This window comes from Anas acuta, chromosome 5 (assembly GCF_963932015.1).
Source record: "Anas acuta chromosome 5, bAnaAcu1.1, whole genome shotgun sequence".
In the NCBI taxonomy this organism is placed as follows: domain Eukaryota; kingdom Metazoa; phylum Chordata; class Aves; order Anseriformes; family Anatidae; genus Anas; species Anas acuta.
The window spans coordinates 17678488-17701017 of NC_088983.1; the positions used below are offsets into that span (position 1 = coordinate 17678488).

Consider the following 22530-nt stretch of genomic DNA (forward strand, 5'->3'; position numbering starts at 1 on the left):
CTTTCTTTCTTAATTTAATAAGATTGTTGATACATTAACAATGAAACTTTATCCATAGTGCATCTCTGAGCAGTCCAGTTTAAAAAAAGTTTTTGTAATTGATTACTTTCTTTTGACCCAAATATAGGCAATCATCATGAGAGAAGTAGAAGTCTATTCTGTATTTAATCCTCACCAAAGAAGGTAGAATAGTCAAAGCATGACTCTCTCATTAGTAGCTTCAATTCCAAGAATCTTTAGGCCAGCTTCTAGAGAAATAACATGAAATATGGTAACAATTTAGCAATATAATTGTTATACGTTTATTTTGTAAGACAGAAGATGCTGAAATATGTAAAAGACTGCATTTAGCATTCCTGCTCAGGACACCCAAATACTCAGAAACTAGATCCTCATCTGAAATAGAGTACCTGCAGCTACTGAGTACCTGAAACTGTTTCAGAGATTTTGGTTTGGTTTTGTTTTGGTTTGGTTTTTAGAAGAAAACAAACAACTGTCACTAACAGCACTAAAACAGTTGTGGGTCATCCAGCTGGAGAGATGATTACATAGAAAACTGTGGCTGGAGAAAGTCACACAACCTCTAGCTAATTTTTGCCTAATAGTGGCATAGCACAAGATACACATGTTAGTTTAGGCTGCACTTCATTTATTCATCTTTGTTAAAGTATTATAAATGTTACAGGGAACATGCATAATTTTTAAATAACAGTGCATATTCTAAGAGCCTTAAAATATCCTGGTGATTGCAGGTGATGCTGTTTTTTCTATAAAATAACTTTTTTTCCCCAAAGCTTAGTTATCTTTAAAATCCATTCTTCTTTCCAATATGAGACCTTCTGAATTGGAGGTAAGAGTTACATAGTGTATTGAATGGTGACATCAAAAAGTATTTTTTTTTATAATTTGCTTTTGCTCTCCTGTCAAAGCAGAATGCCATTTCCTCTAAACACCTGGAACAGGCGTGGAGGTAGGAATGAGGGGCAGCATTTTTGTGCTCCTGTGTGTGTCTTGTCTTCAATCACCTTTCTATTCCATGTGATCCTTCCTCTGGGGTCTTTCCTCTCTTTCTCTTTTGCACAGCTTTTCCTGGTGCCTCACTACAGCTGCTTCTTTCACTTGGGATGGTCAGAGGCTGCTTACTCAGTGGTGCTCCTGGAGTAAGTCTTGCCTTTTAATTCAGACCCCACAAGATTTTTTTTGTCTCTATGGTGAAGTTTTTGATTTGAATTCAGAAATGTTGGAGAAAGTGGTAGAAGTTAAATTCTGCTTTAAAAGCTAAACATTTGTCAAATATGTATCTTCTTCAGCTAATGTTGTGGTAGTCAGTGTACCAGAACACAGTTCTTGATCTTGTTTAATACCTTGCAGCTTTCCTTGTCAGTTCCACCAGCCTCTCTGTGGTTGTTGCTTCGAGCCTGCCTTACCCGCTGTGTCCCAGATAAAAAAGAAAGCCTTGTTTACTGCATGTTCTAAAGCTCTTGAGCCCAACAAGCAGAGATGAGGCCTCCTGTCATGATTAGAAAGTGCTTGCCTAAAAAAGTGCTGGCTTTTTGTGAGTTTTCCAGGGAGACAGATCTCATAAGATTTACAGGAATGGGTAATAAACGGTGCTGTTTTTTTCCTTTCTCCAGATGAAAACCAGCTCTATTTCAGGGTTCCTGTCATCCAGATAAACATTCCCCTCATATGTAAGATTTGTTTTTAACAATGAACCACAACTTTAACATGGAAAAACAACATCTCTTGGCCTTGCTGCTGCCATTGTTGTTAACAGCACTGGCAGTTATCAAAGGGATTGCTTTATGTGTAACTAACTTCCAAATTTCTGTTACTGTCCAGATTTTCTTCCCACAGAAAGTTTCCACAGCAAAGACTGTGCACTACTTAATTGCATTCTGTATACCAAACTTACAGCTTTTAGTTATATATGTACATCTATAACAACTTTTAAAATCAAGCATGTAGTGTTTGGAAATAAATGAGAACTGCCCTTTGTTAATGGTACAAGTATTTTACCCAAACAGATTACTCAGTGACATTAGTGTAAAGACCTAAATAGATCTTGTTTTTGGAAGCACAAATGTTAGATACAGAGTACATTTCAGTAACAGATACACTTTAAGGGTTTAATTTTTTCATTAATTTTTATGTATATGTTACTTAGGAAAGCGAGGTACTTGGAGGTGACTTTTGTACTAGTTAGTTAGGCATGACCTGCCCTCCACCCAGAGTTAAAAAAAAAAAAAAAAGGTACTCTAAGAATAGAGGCAAGTTGCAGTACTTGTACAAGATGGCCCTGCCTAACAAGAACAGAGCGGTGAGGAACCTCCTGACGTGCTCTTCTCTATGCACGGGGGTGTGCCAGCACTTCTTGGTGGACACAAGCCTGACTAAAGCAACAACAGTGTAAGTAATTCTTAATTACCACGAAAGCAGTTCAGTTCAAATAAATGTTTTATTGGGAAACAAAGTGTTACACTGACTGAAAACCACAATTCACCAGAATTTAACCTCTTCAGGAATGAGAATTATCTAGACTAGGTGGTTTTACACACAACAGTCATCTCAACCAGGCAAGAGTTTCCAGAAGTTCCTTAACAGGCAGAGATGACTTAAAGATACAGTCCCTCGGGGGTTCCCTCCTGCTTCTTATAGAGAACGTTCTCTTTTGATTTTTTGAAGTCTTCATTTGTTACTTTCATTCGCCGTTCCCTCAATGCCATCAATCCAGCTTCTGTACAAATTGCCTACAACAGAGAAAGCAGAAAAAGTTACTGGTTCTGCAGCTACTTCAAACAACACCTCAGCAGACAGCTAGAGCTCTATGAAAAGGTTCACCACAGGCTGTAGTGGTAAAGATTATTAGCAAAATTAAAATTAAGTTTTTCATGCTGTTTAGTAGTGCTGAAGCATGTAACACAACCTGGATAAAGCCAGATGTCTTCCCATAAAGTAGTATTTCCATGGCAAAAAAAAAAAAGGCAGCTTCACAATAATTCCATTTCCCTCCTGCCCACAGAACAAAGGCATCCAGCTCTTAACAGCAGACTGTTACACTTTTGCACTGGGATGACAAAAACTTAATGCCATGGTGGTAACTCTAGCAAGAGCTCTGTTTACTTCAGACATAGTCTGCTTGTCTGAAACTTCCTAATCTAGAATTGTATTTTTATCTGTGTGCAGCATTGTCTCTAAAAAACGCTTCATATGCTGGACTGTTTTGCATGATTAACAATATCTTGGATACTTCCGCATGATTCCATATAGGTTTGGATACAGTTAAACTGGGGATTTAGGTTTTGAACTATGAACAATGGTGATGTACACACCTTAATATCTGCACCGCTGAGATCGTCTTTTGCCATAATCAGTTCATCCAATGTCACATCATCTGCCAGCGTCATCCTGCTTGTGTGAATCTGAAAGATTCGTTTCTTGGTCTTCTCATCAGGTAAAGGGAACTCTATTTTCCTGTCGATACGTCCTGCACAAAAGAAAAGTTTGCTCTTAGTTGTTTGTTGATGTTGTGTTCTTTTTTGTGCATGCTTCTACTGGAAAAAGAGCAGGAAGAACATTTCATACTGATGGTAACTATCTTCATGCCAGAATCAATCATGTCTTACAGTAGGAAGTGCAATCAGACAGTTCTGTTTGTAACGAACACAAAGGTGGAGCTGAAAAGAGATGCACTGGTGCTTTGTAAAAGCCTGTGTAACTGCAAGTAAAAGGCATCTTATCTGGGAGGCATGAAAAACCATAGCTTCCTTGAGTCATGTAAATATAAGAATAATTCATCATACCACAGAGAAGTGTTAATCCAATACCTATATTCTTGTAACACACTTCATTTTACTGAGATTAAATTTAGCTCTGAAGCTAAACGATTACATTTAACTCTGCCACATACACACAAAAACGAGTAAGTTACTGTGGCAACATGAACCCTTCCAATATAATCTTCTCAAAAAAATGTTAGAAGTATTATGTAGCACTGTAAAACCTATATGAAGAAAGAAGGCTTTGCATAAGTTCTGCTGGAAGTTCCTGCCAGATATTTCCTGAAGTCCGTACTGCCAGAAAGCTGTTGCAGCTCCTATGCTTCCAACATAATAAGCATTCCTTTTAAAGATATTTTCCATCTCTAGATCACACTTCTTCTCTAGTTTTAGTCTTTAGTAAAAGGGGTTGATGGTACCACGTACAGTATTCCAGAAGAATACACACACTGGTAACAGAGTTTACCAAGCTGCCAGAAGTACCATGGTTGCTCAAGCAATGGTAACTAAAATACATGATGGGTATAGGAGGTTTCTTTCCATTTAATTTCAGACCACCCTAACTTGGCTTTTAACATCAGTACAGTATTTTCTGCTCAGTTCTCAAATTGCTTTTGATTTGGAGGGGTAAGCCTAAGATGGGGACAAAAACAGCTTGTTGAAAAATCACACCTTGGCAACTTCATACTGTGGAAGTTTTTCTTTAAACTCCTTGGTTCCATACAGTCTATTGACCCCTCAGATGCATTATCTATCAGATTAATCTAGAATTATCTTTGCTCTCTATTTTACCTGTGTTACTTAAGAAGAAAAGTATCTTTACAACTCCTTCAATATTTCAGATTTATTCAAAGACTCTACCAGGAAGCTTAGCTTATTCCTTTGATCTCTTTGTGGCTTTCAAATTTCTCATTTAAAAGACACCGCATGTATTTATGCGGGTTTTGGTACATTTTTACTGGCCATTTAAAAATAGTATGTGTGTCTGTTCAAGCTCTGGGCTCAACATGTAACACACATAAAAATAAGATACTATTTCTCCCTGACTAATCCCCTGTGACTGAGTTCTGATTTTAACAGATACACCAGCATAGATGGAAAAGAGACAAACCACTGACATGCGTTCTTTTGACCAGCCCATTTGTTTAATAATCTGTGTGACAAGTCCTTTCACAGGGGGAAGTCTCTTACCTGGCCTAATTAGAGCTGGATCCAGCGTTTCTATTCTGTTTGTGGCCATGATAACTTTAACGTCCCCACGAGAGTCAAATCCATCCAGCTGGTTCAGCAGCTCCAGCATTGTCCGCTGGATCTCTCTCTCACCACCTGAATTTGAGTCATACCTTTAAGACAACAACAGAGTCAGAAGAAGCACTATGCAAATTTAAGAACATACTTCACATTAACTGCCACAAATACACAAAATGGCCTTTTTAAAATGCCCATGTTACAACAGAATTTTAAACATTCGCCCATAGAACGCAAAAGGCAGGTTTTCACAATCTAATTGTAACATCTAGATAAGCACAAAGGCACTGATCTATTCTTGTAGCTGTGGAAAATAATAGCAATTACATGAAAGAAGTCTGTTCTTATCCAATGTCTGTAATATAGTTGGAAATCTCATTTATCCTTAACAGATGAATAAAAATATAAAAGAAAAAAAAACACTAATTTTTAAAAGGACATGCATCCAAACTGGAAGAAAATAAAGCCTGACAGTTGTTTTTCCCCTTATGCATACAGGTACAACTGTATGCCTTTCAGCCTTACTAATGCGGCTCCTGGTCTTACTCTGCCCTTACTAAAACCAGGGGATGCAGTGCTGTGCTTCGTGCGTGAGTCACTTCACTCTGCAAATACCAGACTAGGTACTCTTCATACAGAAAGCCTCATCCATGTTTAGGAACAGTCTGAAGCAACATAGCGTGTATGAAAAATTCTGAGTGTTACCCACTTCCCCATCAGTCCCATCTGTTCTACATATGCTGAAATACACGGGGCAGAAGCTCCTTCATACTGGAGATTGAGGGTGGCAGCTGTGTAGTAAGATACATGAGCATCATTTTGTTTATTTAAAGGAGAACATATGACTGCTTTAAGGACTAACTGAATTGGAGAGCTCCAAGCAGCCCAAGGAGTCTTCAAATAAATACAGCTTGGCTACAGGCTGTACAGCAGCTTAGCTTGACATAAGCAATGCTGATCAAATTCCACATCCTTGACATTACACTCTGTAACTTCCCACATCATTCTAAAAACTTAGTTGTAACTGTTCAGTTAGCTATTTAGAAAGGCAAACAACACATGGGTGTACTCAGTGTTAAATACACTGAGTTACTCTTGAATCACTAAAGCCAGTTTTTGTTTTTGCACTGAAAGCATGCCAGACACTTGCACAGTGCCTCTTCCAGTGCAAGACACTGTGTCATGAAACCACGTAGCAAGAGAAAAGAGGTGAAATCACTGGTCATACCTATTTAACGTGAAAATGTTGTGGTTAGTCTGAATATTTGACCTTTTACTTGTCAAAAATTGCTTAAATGAAAAATAATACAGAAATTGTAGCAGAGCTAAGAAACAGAGTATCAACATGGTTGCAAAAGACTTTCCAGTAAGCCTTTTACTATCCTTGGCAGTACCTCTGTGTGAAGTGGAAGCCAGAACACCGTACCTCTTTGTACCAATGGCATCAATTTCATCAATGAAGACAATGGACGGAGCATGCTCTTCAGCTACACGGAACAGTTCACGCACGAGCTTTGGACCATCACCCAAGTATTTCTGTATAAGTTCTGAACCAACAACTCGCAGGAAGGTCGCTGAAGTTTGGTTTGCTACTGCTTTGGCCAGTAAAGTTTTACCTAATTGCAAAGAAATACTGTAATTAGTCTGCAGGAAAAAAAAAAAAAACAACAAAAAAACAAAACATCAAATTTGTGACAGACTGGGCAGTGGTTTAACACTACCCAAGTGTAATTTATTTTTCTCGTGCTAGCTTGGTACAGAACTCCAAGATACCTGTGCCAGGCGGGCCATACAGAATGACTCCTTTGGGGGGCTTTATACCCATCTCTTCATAGTATTCAGGATGGGTGAGGGGAAGCTCCACAGACTCCTGCATCATGACAAAAACAAATGTGTTTTTTTTTATAAACAGCGAGCACTCTCCACAGAAGATCTGTGGGGTTCTTCAGGACTGCATTAATAAAAGTAAGAAAGACAAAAAGAATGCAAGTAATTGCAAGGCAGACCTTGAAAAACATGCGTCTTGGTTGCCTGCAATTCTAAGGCAGGCAACTATTCTATCTAAATAGGTCTTCGTATTGCTTCTCCTCACACGTCAAGTTGAAACAGTGAGAGTACCCCCTGCTTCAACCTAAACACATGATGAATTTAGAACTCAGCAGTTCCTGGCTCTCAAACACGGGTGGAGTACTTCAGGGGGCAGACTTTCCTAAAATGATGCTTTCCAGTATGAGCTACCAGATGCTATGGATGAATGTTTTAAGCACATTTATGATTTTGGATGTGTATCCAAAGCAAAAGAGTTGAGTTGGCTGTTTGACTGAGGGTGTTGGTTGATGAGAAGCTCAACACGAGCCAGCAATGTGCACTTGCAGCCCAGAAACCCAACCGTATCCTGCAACAGCAGAGCCCATTGGTTCTGCTGTTGCTCCTTCAGGCTCCTGACCTAACAGCTATGTTTATAGTTCACTTAACAGCACAAATTAGCACATCAGAATACCTTGATTTCCTGAATCTGGTTGTCAAGGCCACCAATGTCAGCATATGTTTCTTGAGGAGCTTTCTCAACTTTCATCACAGTAACTAGAGGATCCGTGTCATCCATCAGGACTCCTATCACAGCATGAACCTAAGGCAAGCATTAAGAGTTGTTAAAGTTAGTAAGCAGCACCAATACAACATCAAACCAAAACCCAACATCCATACAGTTAGGTGCGTGAAATAAACGGCAGTAGCCTCAGACCCTGTGATCCTCAGAACAGAGGCCAGATAAAACGGCAGAAGAGCGTGTGCTTCTTTTATCATCTCGCATAACTCACCTTATGATTTAGCAGAACAGAGCAGCCAGGCTCCAGCAAGTCCTTGTCCACAAAAGACAGAATACTGACGTAGTGTTCTGATCCCACTGAGGTGGACACAATAGCGTGATTATCATCAATGATTTCCTCCAAGGTACCCACAGACATCGGTGTTCCCCTCAGATCATCCACCTTTGATCTTTCCTCCTGTTGTCAAGGAGAATTCAAGAAACAACTTAAGAACACAGGCAAAAACATTACTATTCATTTATTTCTGGTTGGGCCAGAATTTTGAGTATTACCTTCAGCTGAAGTACAATACAGTTAAAAGCTGACAGCACATTTGGGAATTTCATTGTATTAGTCAATTAATTTTACAAGCCAAAAAGAACAGAACTAGTTTTTGCTATTGCTTCACTGCCCCAAAAGGCATAAAAGCACAGGCCAGTAACAGAATTCACAATTATTTTAGTCCCATGGACACTAGTATATGGATACACATAGTGAAAATATTCTTTCTTTCTAGAAATTTTCACTAGAAAAATACCCTACTTTCCAAACAGTAAATGAGATGCAATGAAAGATTTTAATACAAGTAATGTTTACATTGACTCACACATTCATGGCACTCTATTTCCATTGCTTCTGTATGAAGCAGATTACATTAGAGCACTCATTTTATTATTAACAATTCACTCAAAGCTCACCTCTTGTTTTTCTTCCAAAGGTTTCATTTGTTCTTGATTTCTGATAAATTCTTCCTCCATTAACAGGTAGTCTTTAATCCTCTCTAATTTCAACAGTTTGAGTCTGCACTGTGTGTGAGGAGTCACTGCAATCACAAGTAAAATTTTAGGTCAAGATTGAAATGGTATTAACTATTAATTCATCATCAGAATTTCTGCTTTACTTTCTGACAATACTTTCTATACAGACAGCAATCATTAAGCATTGTCATTAAGTAAACCTTACCCCACTAAGTTTTGGTCAAAAAAAAATAATCTTTTAAATGCTATTTCCCCCACTTTTCTTCTAATTTTAATGTCTGTCTCTTAAACAGGAATCCATGAAATGCATCTTGCATAACAATCTTATTTTGTATTTTTGAAGTTTCTATGAAACAAAACTACATTTGGCCTTGTGGTTTAATCACTTGTGTCCCCGGCTGTACATACAGCCCCATCTTGGGGACAGGACTGCTGGGGCAGGCAGAAAGCTCACCTAGAGGGAGTTTGCTAGCAGCATCTGGTCCCTTTGTCTTCTTCTTCTTTTTCCCCACTCTGGTTGGAACTGGAGGTTCATATTTCTTCTTCTTGTCCTTAACCATAAAGGGAATTTCATGGGGAAAAAAAAAATCAGAATAAAAGCAATGAAAAAACACACGTAGAGGTTAGGTACACAGACTGAGAGCTCAACTTCAACTGAATGACTACATAACACAATTGTTTCCTTTACAATATGGAGAAACAAGCCCCAAAGTAATAATAATCTAAGTAGTATTAAGAAAAATTTAAAATTTCTTCTCCTGCTTATTTTAGGTTTCTTCCATTTTCAGGGAACACAGAAAGCTGAAACCTGAACTAAATCACAAACAACTCATACACGAGAGGATGAGGAAAACACTGACCCTGAACACTTCTGTTGTGTTTTAATCTACATGTAACATGCCTTCAGTTTGCCAGCTCATATACAGCTCACCACACACAGTATTATACTGCCTTTTCCCAAGGAAACTGACCTCTAAGGTTCCACAACATTACGTAAAGACCTCATGCAAACACCTGTACGGTGCCATTTTCAAACCAAAACCAGTTACTTAGCCGCCACCTTAAAGGCTTTCCTACCCCAGGCAGATTTACAGGGCTCTTATTTTTATAAGTAAACTTCTACGGCCAAGTATTTTCAGTTTTCCTTTGCGCCAAAGTTCCCTTTTCTATTTTTGAACGGCAACCTACTTTCTCCTGTGCGCATCCGGAAGAAACAAAACATTTCATGCAAACAAACCCACACCGTGAGCAAACCCCACTGCAGCCAGCCCCTGCAGTAGCACAGCCGTAAGGAAAAGGCGTTTGTTTGTTTCAGTTACCTTGTCATCCTTCTTGCCACCACCAGGACCGTGCCCTCCGCTTTGACTCTGACCCTAAATAAAATAAATTAGGATAAAATAAAATCACAGGGGGCAGATAAACGCGGAACGGCAGCAACCCTGAGGCCCTCGTTTGCCGTGACTCGGCAAAACGGCAAAGCGCGCCGAGGGCTCCGGGGGGCTCGGGGGGGGGCTCCGGGGTCCCGCTGGGGCGCTGAGGGCCGGGCCCGGTCCCCCCCTTCCCCACCCCGACCCCGGCCCCGCCGCGGCCCCGGCCCCATCCCCGGCCGCGTCCCCCCCTCACCATCTTCCCTCCGCACCGCACCGGAAGCGCCGCGCCCGACGGCAGCCGGCAGGGGACAGGGCGGCGGCGGCGCTACGGTGCGCCGAGAGGGACAAGCGCCGCCGGCGGGAGCGCGCTGGGTTGCTCCCTGCCGCCCTGTCAGGCAGCGCTGCTGTGTGACTTGTTCTGGTTTTCTTAGCGGAAGAAACGTCCCGTGACAGCCAAGCGTGGTGTTTTGGGCAGTCTGGGGGCGGCAGCTGTTGATTAAAACGAGTGGAGCGGTGTGCTCTGCCCCTCGGTGCCAGAGACTGAGGAGCTTCCAACGCTCCCTTCCCTCAGGGGATGTTCAGGAATTCCTGCGCTTTATTCACGTCAGACCCAGCAGCTCACAATGCCCACTGCATCGCATCATCAACCAGCTGACACCATGTTAATATCCATAAAAACGATACTAAATCTTGTAAAATTATATTAAATCTGGATGCATTGGAAAAGCGTGTCGTAGTCTTCCTTGTCAGTCCAAGTGACCCCTCCTCACCATGACGAGAGGGGGCTTTTCTTGAAAGTTCAAAGCCCTCTGGCAGTGCTGTGCCACAAGTGGAAACTTTTGTGTTTGCAGCTCTCCCCGGCTGTCCGCACCTGATGGAAGCTGTCCTGCTCGGGTTGCTGTCACGGGAGGAGATTTAAATACACCACGGTGACAAAACTGTCAGTCGTGTCTTAGCCTTGGCAGACACACTGCAAAGTCTGCTCTCGGTGTGTGGCCTGGTGCTGTGAAAACAGATAAGTGAACACTACAGAGAGTAGCCTGAAACATGGAAAGAATCACAGGGTATCCGAGTTGGAAGGGACCCATAGGGATCATCAAATCCAAATCCTGGGTCCCCAATGTTTTTCCCCACAAATAAATATTTTTTCCCCATCTCCCCCATAAATAAATAAATAATAGAATCATAGAAGGAACAACAACAACAACAACAAAAAGAAAAAAAAACAGAGGTAATGTTTTGCAATATTGATGGAAGGATCTTCTACTGGACCCGTGCCTGGACTAGCGCACTGAGTACTGCCTGCAGCAAGCGTTTACAGAGTGCTACTGGTACAGTTTGGTCTCCACCTGTAGTGTGAGCTACCATGTGTTTTGATTGTTCCAACAATATAAACAGGAATTAACTTTGTGTATAAAAAGCCAGCAGCTCTTCTTCCAAAAGTCTGTTTTCCTGTAACATTTTTTCCATCTGTGTTTTCAAAATAAATGAAGGCAACCAACCTTGTCTTACAGTTATTTGCAGAGACAGTAACCAGAAAACCTTCTCAGTAATGAAAGAATGGAAATACAAATCAAAGAAAGTGAGATTTTTTAAATGTATGTCTAGGAATGAAATCTAAATTTTGGGAGTTCTAACTGCCAATAAAGAAACATTGTGGTGAATTTTCTGTTAGGACTCCTTGCTGTGAGCAGATCTGTGTGGGAGTACAGCAGCAGAGGAGAAAGAGTAGTAAATATTCTTTGAATTTGTATTCAAAGTTAGTCTTTTTTTTTTTTTCTTTCCCCAAGACCCGATGCTTCCTTTCATCTCTCCCATCAGCTACTCAGTATAAAAGCACAGAGTTTTTTTCTTTTAAGAATTGCTTTTCCTATAAGCAGCCGTGAAAGAACACTAGTGAAGTTTTCTGGAAATCCCCCAAGTAAACATACTACCTGTCTGCAACCTTCCTGGGGAAAAGCTGTAGAAACTTTCAGTGTTTCCACTGACATTCTCAACTGTAAAGCACAGACTGAACACAAGCATGTGCTCAACCCAGAACCAAACGCCTGTTTGGGGTTGAGCCTGTTTCCGACTGCTTGCACACACACAGCTGGGCACAGCAGCCCCGTCCCTGTTTTGGGCCCACAGGTTTGCTCCCCACCTGTCCCTTGCAGCACCCAAGTGCCTGCCTTCTCTGCAGGAGCAGTCACTCTGCTTTTGTAACACATACTGTATGGAATTTACTGTCTTACAGGATCATACCTGTTTATTTATTTATTTAATCTTACGCTGTATCGCTAAACGACTATCCTCTCACTGGATCACCTGGTCCAACCATCACCCTACTACCAATGTAGTCCCTTAACCATGTCCCTAAGCACCACGTCCAACCTTTCCTTCAACACCCCCAGGGACGGTGACTCCACCACCCCCCTGGGCAATCCATCCCAAAGCCTGACTGCTCTTTCTGAGAAGAAATGTCTGCTCATTTCCAACCTGAACCTCCCCTGGTGCAACTTGCGGCCATTCCCTCTAGTCCTATCACTAGTTATCCGCTAGAAAAGGCTGACCCCCAGCTCCGCACACCTTCCTTTCAGGTAGTTGTAGAGAGCAATAAGGTCTGCCCTGAGCCTCCTCTTCCCCAGACCAAACAACCCCAGTTCCCTCAGCCACTCCTCACAGGACTTGTGCTCCAGGCCATCCACCAGCTTTGTTGTCCTTCTCTGGACATGCTCCAGGGCCTCGATGTCCTTCTTGTACTGAGGGGCCCAAAACTGAACTCAAAAAGTTACCATGCACCGCCCGGGAATCGAACCCGGGTCGCAAGAATGGGAATCTTGCATGATACCACTACACCAGCGGTGCAGCTGTGATTCAGATTTCTTGTCACTTCTTATAAAACCCAGATTTTAGTGTCTTGTAGCTTAGCAGTCATTTGAAATGGGAGAATTATTTCATAAACTCACCAGAATGGTAGGAGTGTGGGGTGAACCTAAAAACTCAGCTTTGCATTTCTGAATTCACAAGACACATCTGTGATAGCAATCTGGTTTTGTAGCTTTTATAAATATTAGAAAATTTCATATGAGAGCTACATTAAAAGGATGTTGTCAAGATTGTCATCCAACTCATTAACTTAAACACATGCTATGAAACACATGTGGCAGAAAGCAAGAATCACAGAAGGGAAATACTGTGTTTTTTAAGCCAATTTCCTGATTTGGAGTGATCTGGTTAATGGTTTTGAATTCCTGGGGTTTTCAATGCTGATTGACTGTGAGCGCTATAGAAATACACTCATGTAACCTGGCTGCACATCTTAGCTATCAACATCCAGATTTTTGGTTTAGATGCAGAGCTTGGATGATGTCAAATTAGGAAATGTGAAGAATAAATAGGTTTAATGATCAAAGTGCCTCTGATTTTTGTGTTGCCCTCACTAGAAAAAAAGAGTGAACAAGCAGCGGTAACAAAAAAGAACATACGGTCCCTTGTTTGCTAAAAATGAATGTAGCCTTAAGAGCATCAAAAAGCTGGCCCTTCATATCAAAAAATGTTGAACACTGTTCAGGGAGGGTGATTTTTTTTTTTTTCATTGTGTTTTTCCTACAGTATTTTTTACTCCCTCTTCTTTATTCTGACATAAGCGTACTGCTGATCTTTTAGGCATATTGTAAAGCCCACATCTTTATTCCCAAGCTTTTGGGGAAGAAGAGGGCAGTTGAGGTCTGGGGGAATACTGGGGCAGGGATTAGTAGCTAGCAGGGAGGTTTATTCTCACTTTGTACATTGAGGACATCACTAGGATTGCTTGTACTGTTGAGTTTAATCTCTATTTCTTAATACATAGCAAGGCACCTAAAACTTTTTAAAATGTTTTCATAGATTTAAACAAACCTCCAGATAAGAAAAAGATCAGTCTTGTTATTGCAACTACGTATAGTGGGTTTGGAAGATATTCCCACCACTTGCTGACTGGCACATGACTACATGAAGGGGAGTTATAGGCAGGGTTCCGACTCCCTGTAGCCTCCCCTCCGAATCAACGAAGAAGTTTCTCCACCAATTCAGAACTATCACCTTCTGGGAGAGACTTTTAGAGTCTTTTACTTGACATTGCCCATCCAGCGAACTAGGGAGATGGCTTTTTTTAACCAAGCTGCATAAGTGCCTTACACTAGGCAGCATGATTACCTTGTCCTTCTCCCATCACCAAGGCTAATATTATAATTTTAAAAATGGGAATGTCACCTTCAGTCCATTCTTTTCCTGACATCCACATTACACATGTGCAAAGTACAATTCATTGGATGTTGTTCATTTTAAAAATTAGCCCCTTCCATGGCTCTTAGCTAAAGCCCATTTGGTATGAATTATTGGGTATGGATTATTGGGTATGTACAAATGAGGATAGCATTCCCTTAGAACAGATTCACTCAATCTTCCATGACTTGTCTCGTTAGTCAGAATGTCTGTGCTCTTCCTTGCCATGGCACTGTGTTTTCAAACTGCTAACAGTGGTGGTCCTTGTGCCTTCCCCATCCACGGGATATTCTGCAGCTGCCTTGCTCTCAGTGTGGATGAGAGCAGCTCTCAGCCTGCTCTTGTCTGCAGGGACTGCTGCATCCCCAAGGTGTCAGGAGCTCTTGCCCTGCCTTTCTTTCCTTGCACATAATCACCGCACTATTACTCAGGAGGAAAGACTAAACTGCAGCTAACAGCCACCTGCAGATTGCTCGTTTGAGTGGAGAGCCCCGAGATGGCTCCCCAGCTCTAGCACAGCTTTATGTTGCGTGAATTAGCATCAAGCAGCTGTCAGAGAATGGAGGGCTAGGGCTGCAGCTACAGGCTTAGCCCTCTGAAACATCAACGCATGTTCCCCCCAGTGGTCCCAAAGACTCCTGTGAGAACATTTACCTGCTCCAACTGAAGTAGATGCCAAAGTGGATCGATTATGCTACACATTGGAAAGGAGATAACAAAGCAGATTAAAAATCCTCAGCAGCGTGACTTCCAGAAGAACAGGAAAACCACATTTTCCCTGCATGGTTAGGAATAATCTGGGTGGGTGAACTTCATGTCCTTGAACATGAAGTCCTCCATTCACACAACCTCAGTTAACATTTATTGTATTCATAAACAACCTTATGCTTAGATTACTGTTGTGAAATTTTATTTCTTGGCTGCACCTACATTAAAGGAATGTTTAGATGTACTAAAAAGTAAATGTTTTGACACCACTACATATAGTCTTCATTTGAATTTTTGATTACTGATGTTCTGTTTAAAAGAAGGACACGTAAGAAATGGTGCAGGGATCATTCTTTAAAAGGGGTTAATAAGGTTTTATGCACTTGATTTTTGCAACAACCAGCTTAGAGATTTATATAAGCTGGGAGTATTCTATAAAATTGTATGTGAAGACAGAACTAAGGTTTTTTTTTTGTTTTTTTTTTTGTTTTTTTTTTTTTTTTTTTTTTTGTTTTTTTTTGTTTTTTTTTTAATCCTTGAGGAAAGGAGCACATGAATCTTAACCCATCTTAACGTACTGGGCACATGAATCTTAACCCTCCACTAGGAGGGAGTATTGTGAACGGCTACTGGGCTACCTAACAGACTGTTAAACTTCACCAATGTCTAAACAGATTGCGTAAAAACACCTTGGACCAGGTCTCTAGAAGTCTGCAGGGCTGCAGAGGGGCGAGTGGGCACAGGAAGGGCCATGCCCTAAGCAGGGGCCTTCTGCCCGGGGCAGGCTGAGGTGCTCTTAGCAGCCAGATGAACTCACACACCACAGTGAACAAACCTGCAGCAGCTGCCAGCACATTCCCTGATACCTGCTGGCTTTCCCCTAGGAGCCTGGGGACACCTCTTGCACCTACAGCTGCTTTTCTGGTCCTGACATGCTGCTGCTTACAGCAGCGTCTCTTATAATAATTACCAGGCTGACCTTTTCTCCCTCCTAGCTTGAGCAGGCAAGGCAGGCACACATACCCAGCAACTCTCTGGGGAAGGCTTCCTAGCCCGTGAAAATTATTTCCACTATCACCATCAAACTTCATATGTTAGTCTTTGCATTTGTTATTCAAAAAATTTATTTGTGCTGCCACAATTGCCTGATAGCATGCTTTAATCTGTCTCATTCTTTTAGAGGTTAACAGTTAATCAAAAATTCTTTTTCGGTAGAAAGTTTTCACCCCCCCTCCTTTTTTTTTTAACACTTATTAGTCAAAGAAAATCTATCTCGTGTTGTTATGAAGTCTGAAGGCCTAGTTAAAATTTAAATTTCCAGGGTACTTATGCTTTTGAAATATGAGAGGTTTCAGATTATTTCCCGTTTCTAACAAAACCAATGTTAGAGAATAAATTAAAAAATTTTGAATGGAAATTTAGAAAAATTCTGAAGCATTTATTTCATTTTAACTTTTTTTTTTTTTATGTTTTAAAGTATAAGTTTAAGTAAAATTTAGAAATACAAAGACAATAACAAAGCCCTACTTATTTAAAAAAAAAACAAGTGGAATGGGTTGACAATGTTAAAACTTTTCCCCAAAACATTTCTTGAGTAAAGTAATTAATTGTCAGAAACCCTTTCTGCTGTCTTACTTTTGGAAAAAAATACACTTTCCAAAGAAAAATATCTAACCAAATATTCCTAGCTAGACTCAGGAATAATTGACTAGTTTCTTGGTTTTGCTGGGTTTTGATCCAGTAGCCCCTCCCTCTCCGCCCCCAAAAATAAATTAATTAATACATCAAAGATTTATTTGATTTATTTGAAGGGCAGCACCTACTTTAAGCCAAGTTGAATCAAGTAGAGGAAAGGATTTCTAATCTGCAGAGGACACAGCTCATTCCAATGCATCATAGCTGGAAGGTGTTCTACTTACATGTGTACATTTGGGAGAGGGAGATCAGGAAATGAGGAAAAATCATCAACAGCTGAATAGCAGGATTTCAAATATACATGTAAATATGTGTTTCTTTTTTAGGTTAATAGGAAATATCTGAGCAGTGCAGCAAATGTTCACCCTCAGGAGCCTGATTAATTACACCACACTTACTAGCAGTGTAAACAGGATGCCATAATTTTGATTGTCCCTTTTTGTTGATGGCATGTTGTAAAATATCTGTCCCATCCCATTTCCCTGCTGGCTGTGTTGATTAGTGACACAACTGTTATGTTTAAACTTATTTTTCTGCAGCATCTATTCAAGCAGATAGCTCACTTGAGCTTCCAGCCATGGACTCATCTGCATCACTTTATCTTCAGGTACTCATTCCTCTGCACAACAGCTCCCACTGATCTGTATGGTGTTGTTTCAGAGTGCTACCAAAAGCCAAACTTCTTGGGGCAGGAATTATTTGGAGCTGGAGAAGCAGAAATCAAAGCATTTTAAGTCTTTGAAGACTGAAAGAAGCATTTATGGGTACTTTTGAAAGAAGCTAAAGAAGCATTTATGGGTACTTTTGAAAGTCTTGATAATAAAATTTTTAGGAATTTTTCAGTGCTTCAGGAAAGTTACTTGCTTGAAGAATTGCTTATACATGGTTTTGGAATATAGCAGAACAAGCCATTATGTTGAAAATAACATTTGTAATATACTGTGTCTTCATATGGTCTCTTTTGGAAGTCTCAGAGAAAGACACCATTGTCCTTGGCGAAATCTCAGAGTCTAGTAGGCAGGCAGGTAGGTGGAGGAGACTGCCTCAGGCTTATCATCCAGCAGCTGAAGGAACTCACTTCTCCCTTAGCGTAAGCAGCATCAGATTCACCTCGTTGGTTCTGGTGGCAAATACATTCCCCAAAGTCATAGCTGAGTCCGGCCCAGAGGGCTCCAGTGAGTGACAGCTGTGTAAAAGCAAAGTGGCATCCTAAACCCAGCTGAAAGCGAGTGAAAGAAGAAAATGTCTTTTCTTCCTGTTTTTGAAACAGTGGCTGGCGAAATGCAAGGCACTGTGTTTCTGTAAGAAAAGATCCTTTAGTAATTCAGCAGCAAGCAAAGAATGAAGTTGCTATGGGGACGTTTTGTTGTGTGGCAGGCAAATGTAATAATTAGTTGATTTGTTCGTAAGGGCTAACGTACTAGCCAGTCTGTATTTTGTAGGGCTTCTGGTAGCTTTGTGAAAGTGAATACAGCAGACTGCCTGATGAGGAAATTACTAACTTTGGAGAAACAACAAAGGAAAGGGATGAAATACGGAGACAAGTCATCGGAATGGGATACAGGGATCTTCACCTGCCCTGTTAATAGTTCCTGATGTTGGAAAAATAGAATCACCCAACACTCTTTGGATTCAATATTCGGATTCAAAATTCGGATTCGGATAGTCTAGGATGGTTTTAACAAACTGGATACTTTATCATTAATTCCATCAACATTCACATAAACTGAGTTTGTTCCAGAGCCACTCTGCAGGACTCAGTCAACTGATGAAGAAATAGAGAAATAATTTTCAAGGAAAGAGGAAAACATGAAACAGGCTTTTCCTCTCATTTCTCAGACCGACAGTAATATTTCTAATGACACATAGAAATAGTTTCTAAAAATTGTATTGGCTACTTGGGGTGTCAGTATGACATTCTTAGACAGCATCAGATGTTTGCCAAACCTGTGTGCTCCATCCAATTAGTAACTGCTGATGATTTGTGTGTTTTTTCCCATGAAAGGGCCGAGTTGTTATAATTACTTTTATTTAATGCTGTGAGTGCTCATGCTTTGCAAAACCCAACAGAAGGGCTGTGCCTGCTCTGCAGGACTTCTCTCCTCAGCCCATGTAACACAGGAGGGAGGCTGGAGGGCAAAGGCCATCAGTGTGGGCGTGCCAGTGAAGGATTAATTATAAGCAGTAGTTTGGAGGAGAGGCTTGAAGCTGGAAAGCAGTTAGGGACAGTCCTGGAGACCACTGAAGTGGATGGAAAGAAAGGCTGAATCTAACAATGAAAGCCTAAGTGGACTGAATGCACGAGGCCATTAAAGGGAAGCAGAAAGAGGAGAGAGCAGAGAGCTATTGTCGGTGCAGGAGAACGGGAAGTCACCGAGACACAAGAAAAACAAGCGGAAAAGTCCTAATGCCCCTAATAACCCAGGAGTCACTAGCTTCACCACCTTGCCACTGTAATAAAGATGAAGATATGTTGGTTTTAATTGCTTCTCACTGAAGTACTGGTTCTGCATTAATCTGTTGGCTCTAATGTAATCACTCCTCTCTGTCATTTCCTGCAGCCCTGTAATCTAATGCTGCACAAGCGTCTCACCATGTTCACATCCTCTATTGAATAATTGTGGCTTCAGTTCTGTGATGCATAGACTGCTTAATCAGCCTGTAATTGCAGCACTATCTGGAGGTATGGTTGATATACCTATGTAATTATGTTTACTGTTAATAATGCAAATTGAATCTATTGGGTTATTCAAATCAGTCATCCTCACTTGCAAGAAAAAGTTTCTACAGATGATTTCTTCAGCTGCTGAAGAAATCATCTAGTTCTAGTTTTTCTAGTTCTCCTCTGCTCACACACAAAGGATACTCTTACTGAAAGACAGCTGAAACTAAGAGCCAAAGCCCTGTTGTGGAAGTGTTAGCACTTATTATGTAGGCTGTGCAGAACTCTTGTCTATCCAAAAATAAACAAATAAATAAATAAATAAAAGAAAATGGAGAAGGCCCTGAATACAGTGGGGTGAGTGTGGTTCTGGTATGTGGAGTGAGAAATGAGAAGTGCATGAATTCTTGTTTGGATATTGTTTTATACGGGCCTTTCTGAAAAAATGGGCAGAGTGATGAATTCAGGACTATTTGGAGGTGCCAGTCTCCTCTGAATAAGCTTAAGAGAAACAGAAGTAGGCATGGTGATGCTGTGGCTCTGAAACTGTATTTTATCTTCCATTGAACTCTGTTGAAAATCCTTTGTCCCTCCGATACAAATTCTCCCCTATACCAATCCCATATATAGTCAGCCTTGGCAATGATTTTCAAATCTGGGTTTACAGGTAGTGTAACTGTCCCTATTCTCTGCTGTAAAAAATAGCTCTACTCTTCAGTTTCCTTCTTCATTCATTGCAGTTTCCCTCATACTGTATTACCCAAATGTTACATCTGTCAGGATAACATATTCCATAATTTCCTGTGAAGTGTTTAGAGACATATACGACTGATTTTAGGATTATACCATTTTCCATTAACATCAAACTGCTCTGGGGTCATACTCTAACATTTTGGATGTCATCTCTTCTTTCATAATCTTTTGTTTTAGAAGGTATGCCGTTTACTTTTATCTGCACTTGAAACATACAGTCATCTGTGTTAATAATTTCTTGAATGGTAACATGAAGAGGTTGTGATCCTTTGGAAACAGGCTGATGTGAAGAGCTCTTCACGTCAGAAGTATTACACTGCATCAGTGCATGGACTGCAACTGTGCTGCGAGCATTTGGTAGGACTTGTCTATGAGTCTGCTAGCACAAGAGAAGGGCTTAAGCCAAAGATTTGTAAAATTATACAAGTCAGAGGTAGAAGAGACTTCATTTTTTGCAGAGTAAGTTTCTCAATCTGCAGAAACTGGTGTAACCCATGAGAAGTCTGACATGACCAATTTCTGAAGCTTACATAGCTACAGTACTGCACTGTAGCTACAGGCTACATTTCTCTAGTCAGAGCTTGTTGCAGTAGGCTGCTGTTCTTATCTTGACAGTGGGAAATGTATATTAGAACTGATTTCAAGCCAGCATCCATTTGTGAAGTGTTTCATCCACTACTGACACAAGCTATATGTGGATCAACAGCAAGGTACAAAGTTTTCTGTTCCATTATCCTCCTGCCTTCATCACGCTTTGAACACCTAGATGTAAGTCTCTGCAGTGGCACTATGTTGCTGCCAGGTCTCACATCCAAATAATGATCCAGCCCACATGTATTTATACCCGACATGTGATGGGATCATGGCACGATGGTGGCTGTAGGCACCTCACGGAAATGGAATCTGAGGAAGTGTTGCAGTTAATCAGATATGAAACAGGGATATGAAACAGCAGTGTCAACATATTCTGCTGTCAGCTCAAAAGCATGTCAGCTTATGGCAAACCAAACCTTCCCAGCCTGAGGATGAAAAAAGCAGATGTCCACTCAGAGGAACAATGGTCCTTTTGCAAAATTAAAAGAAATCCAGCTAAAATGGTGTGCTAAACACGTGTTGCACCACTGGTAATATTATGCAGAACTGTAGCTATCATTGGATCTGAGAGTATAATTTAATTTGAGAAATTAATGTCTTCCCATCACCAATTGTATCAATATCTATCATATCTATTTATTCAATACATATAACCAATATCTATCTATATTTATTATTGATATCTGTTTTTGTGAGTGCATGTGCTACATCCACCTGTGCTTCCCTGAGATCAGTTTTAGAGGTAGCATATCTACCATGTATTGCCAACCTAGTGATGAAGAATTCAGAGTAGAAAAAAAAAGAAAAAATTGCAATTTCAAAAATTGCAGAGTTAAGTTGTTTTTCATGATTTCCTGGAGGTCTGGCTCCAAACTGAACTCAGGGTTAAAAGTAAAATAAGTAGCATATTTCTCTACTTCTCTCCCAAACCCAGTCTGTCATGAAAGTCTTAGCTGACTCAGAATATATTTTCTGTTTATGCTGTAGAAAACAAACAAACAAAACCCACACCAGTATCTGGAAGTATCATGGACAGGGCAAGCCTTTAAGATTAATTTTATACCTTCACCAGGTAGAGCTGAAAGACAACATTGTTTAACATATTTTAGCATGCTAAAGACAATTATGATGACAAACTGCTTTATTTGAACAAAGATTAACAACTCACTTCAGCTAAGTGGGCTAAGTGTGTGCACGTATGTGCAAAGGTTAAGGTAACCATGCAACTGCGAGTCCAGGGATGGAATTTGAGAGGGGCTTGTGGCAGGAAAAGCTGAGGGGAAGGCTGCCAATGACCAGTCTATGGATTGCAAGGAAAGTAGTGGAAAACAGCCACCTGGGTTTTCAGACCAGATTAGTAGTATATTTGGTGGTAAATACACATTAAAAACATGCACTGTGAGAAAGAATGCCATGACAATATGACAATATTCCTCCACAGACACACAAGTGAGGTCTTACATTTAGAAATAAAATTCATTAAACAGTTGAACATTTTAAGATGCTTTTTCTCATTTCAGTGATTCTCACATAGAGCTTGCCAGCAGAGGTCTATGTGTGCTTTTCTCATCATGAAGAGATGCACTTTGCTCTAGGTTTTTATGGTTTTCCCCTGTATTACTCATTTATTGTTTACTGTTGCTCTTATTGATGGTACATATCTGTGCAGTGGTCATACAATCTAAGTCAACTGTCTCCCTAAACAGAAAGGTCACAGCTGCAGAGAAAAATAAGTGAGACGCTTATAAAATATAGGCCAATTTAGCTCCATCCTAGCTACATGACAAAGTGAGAGAGCTAAACAATGACTGAATGGGATGTATTAATGCAAATTGCCAAGGGGGAAATATTTACCATTGCAAAACCAATAATAAATAGAAATGAAAAAATAGCTGAGCAATATCGAAACAC

The 22530-nt window shown here is 40.5% G+C and overlaps 1 protein-coding gene and 1 non-coding gene across 2 annotated transcripts; both read right to left on the reverse strand.

Moving 5' to 3' along the window:
• Positions 1–2439: 2439 nt before the first annotated feature.
• Positions 2440–10328, reverse strand: PSMC1 (proteasome 26S subunit, ATPase 1). The gene is made up of 11 exons (XM_068682972.1): positions 10216–10328; positions 9912–9965; positions 9047–9143; positions 8533–8657; positions 7847–8032; positions 7528–7656; positions 6801–6897; positions 6454–6643; positions 4971–5122; positions 3333–3487; positions 2440–2750 (listed from the first exon to the last, which is right to left on the reverse strand). Exons 1-11 carry the CDS (start codon positions 10216–10218, stop codon positions 2616–2618), a joined length of 1323 nt encoding a protein of 440 aa, XP_068539073.1. The 5' UTR covers positions 10219–10328; the 3' UTR covers positions 2440–2615.
• A 2410-nt stretch (positions 10329–12738) lies between these two features.
• TRNAG-CCC (transfer RNA glycine (anticodon CCC)) lies at positions 12739–12809 on the reverse strand. Its single transcript has one exon. It is a non-coding gene; the product is annotated as a tRNA-Gly (tRNA).
• Between the last annotated feature and the right edge of the window lie 9721 nt (positions 12810–22530).

Excerpts from the sequence above, each read along its gene's own strand:
- PSMC1 (XM_068682972.1), bottom strand. Across the intron at positions 8,658-9,046 it reads TGCTAGCAAACTCCCTCTAG|TGACTCCTCACACACAGTGC; the intron begins GTGAGCTTTCTG and ends TTGTGATTGCAG. Across the intron at positions 2,751-3,332 it reads TCAGCGGTGCAGATATTAAG|GCAATTTGTACAGAAGCTGG; the intron begins GTGTGTACATCA and ends TCTCTGTTGTAG.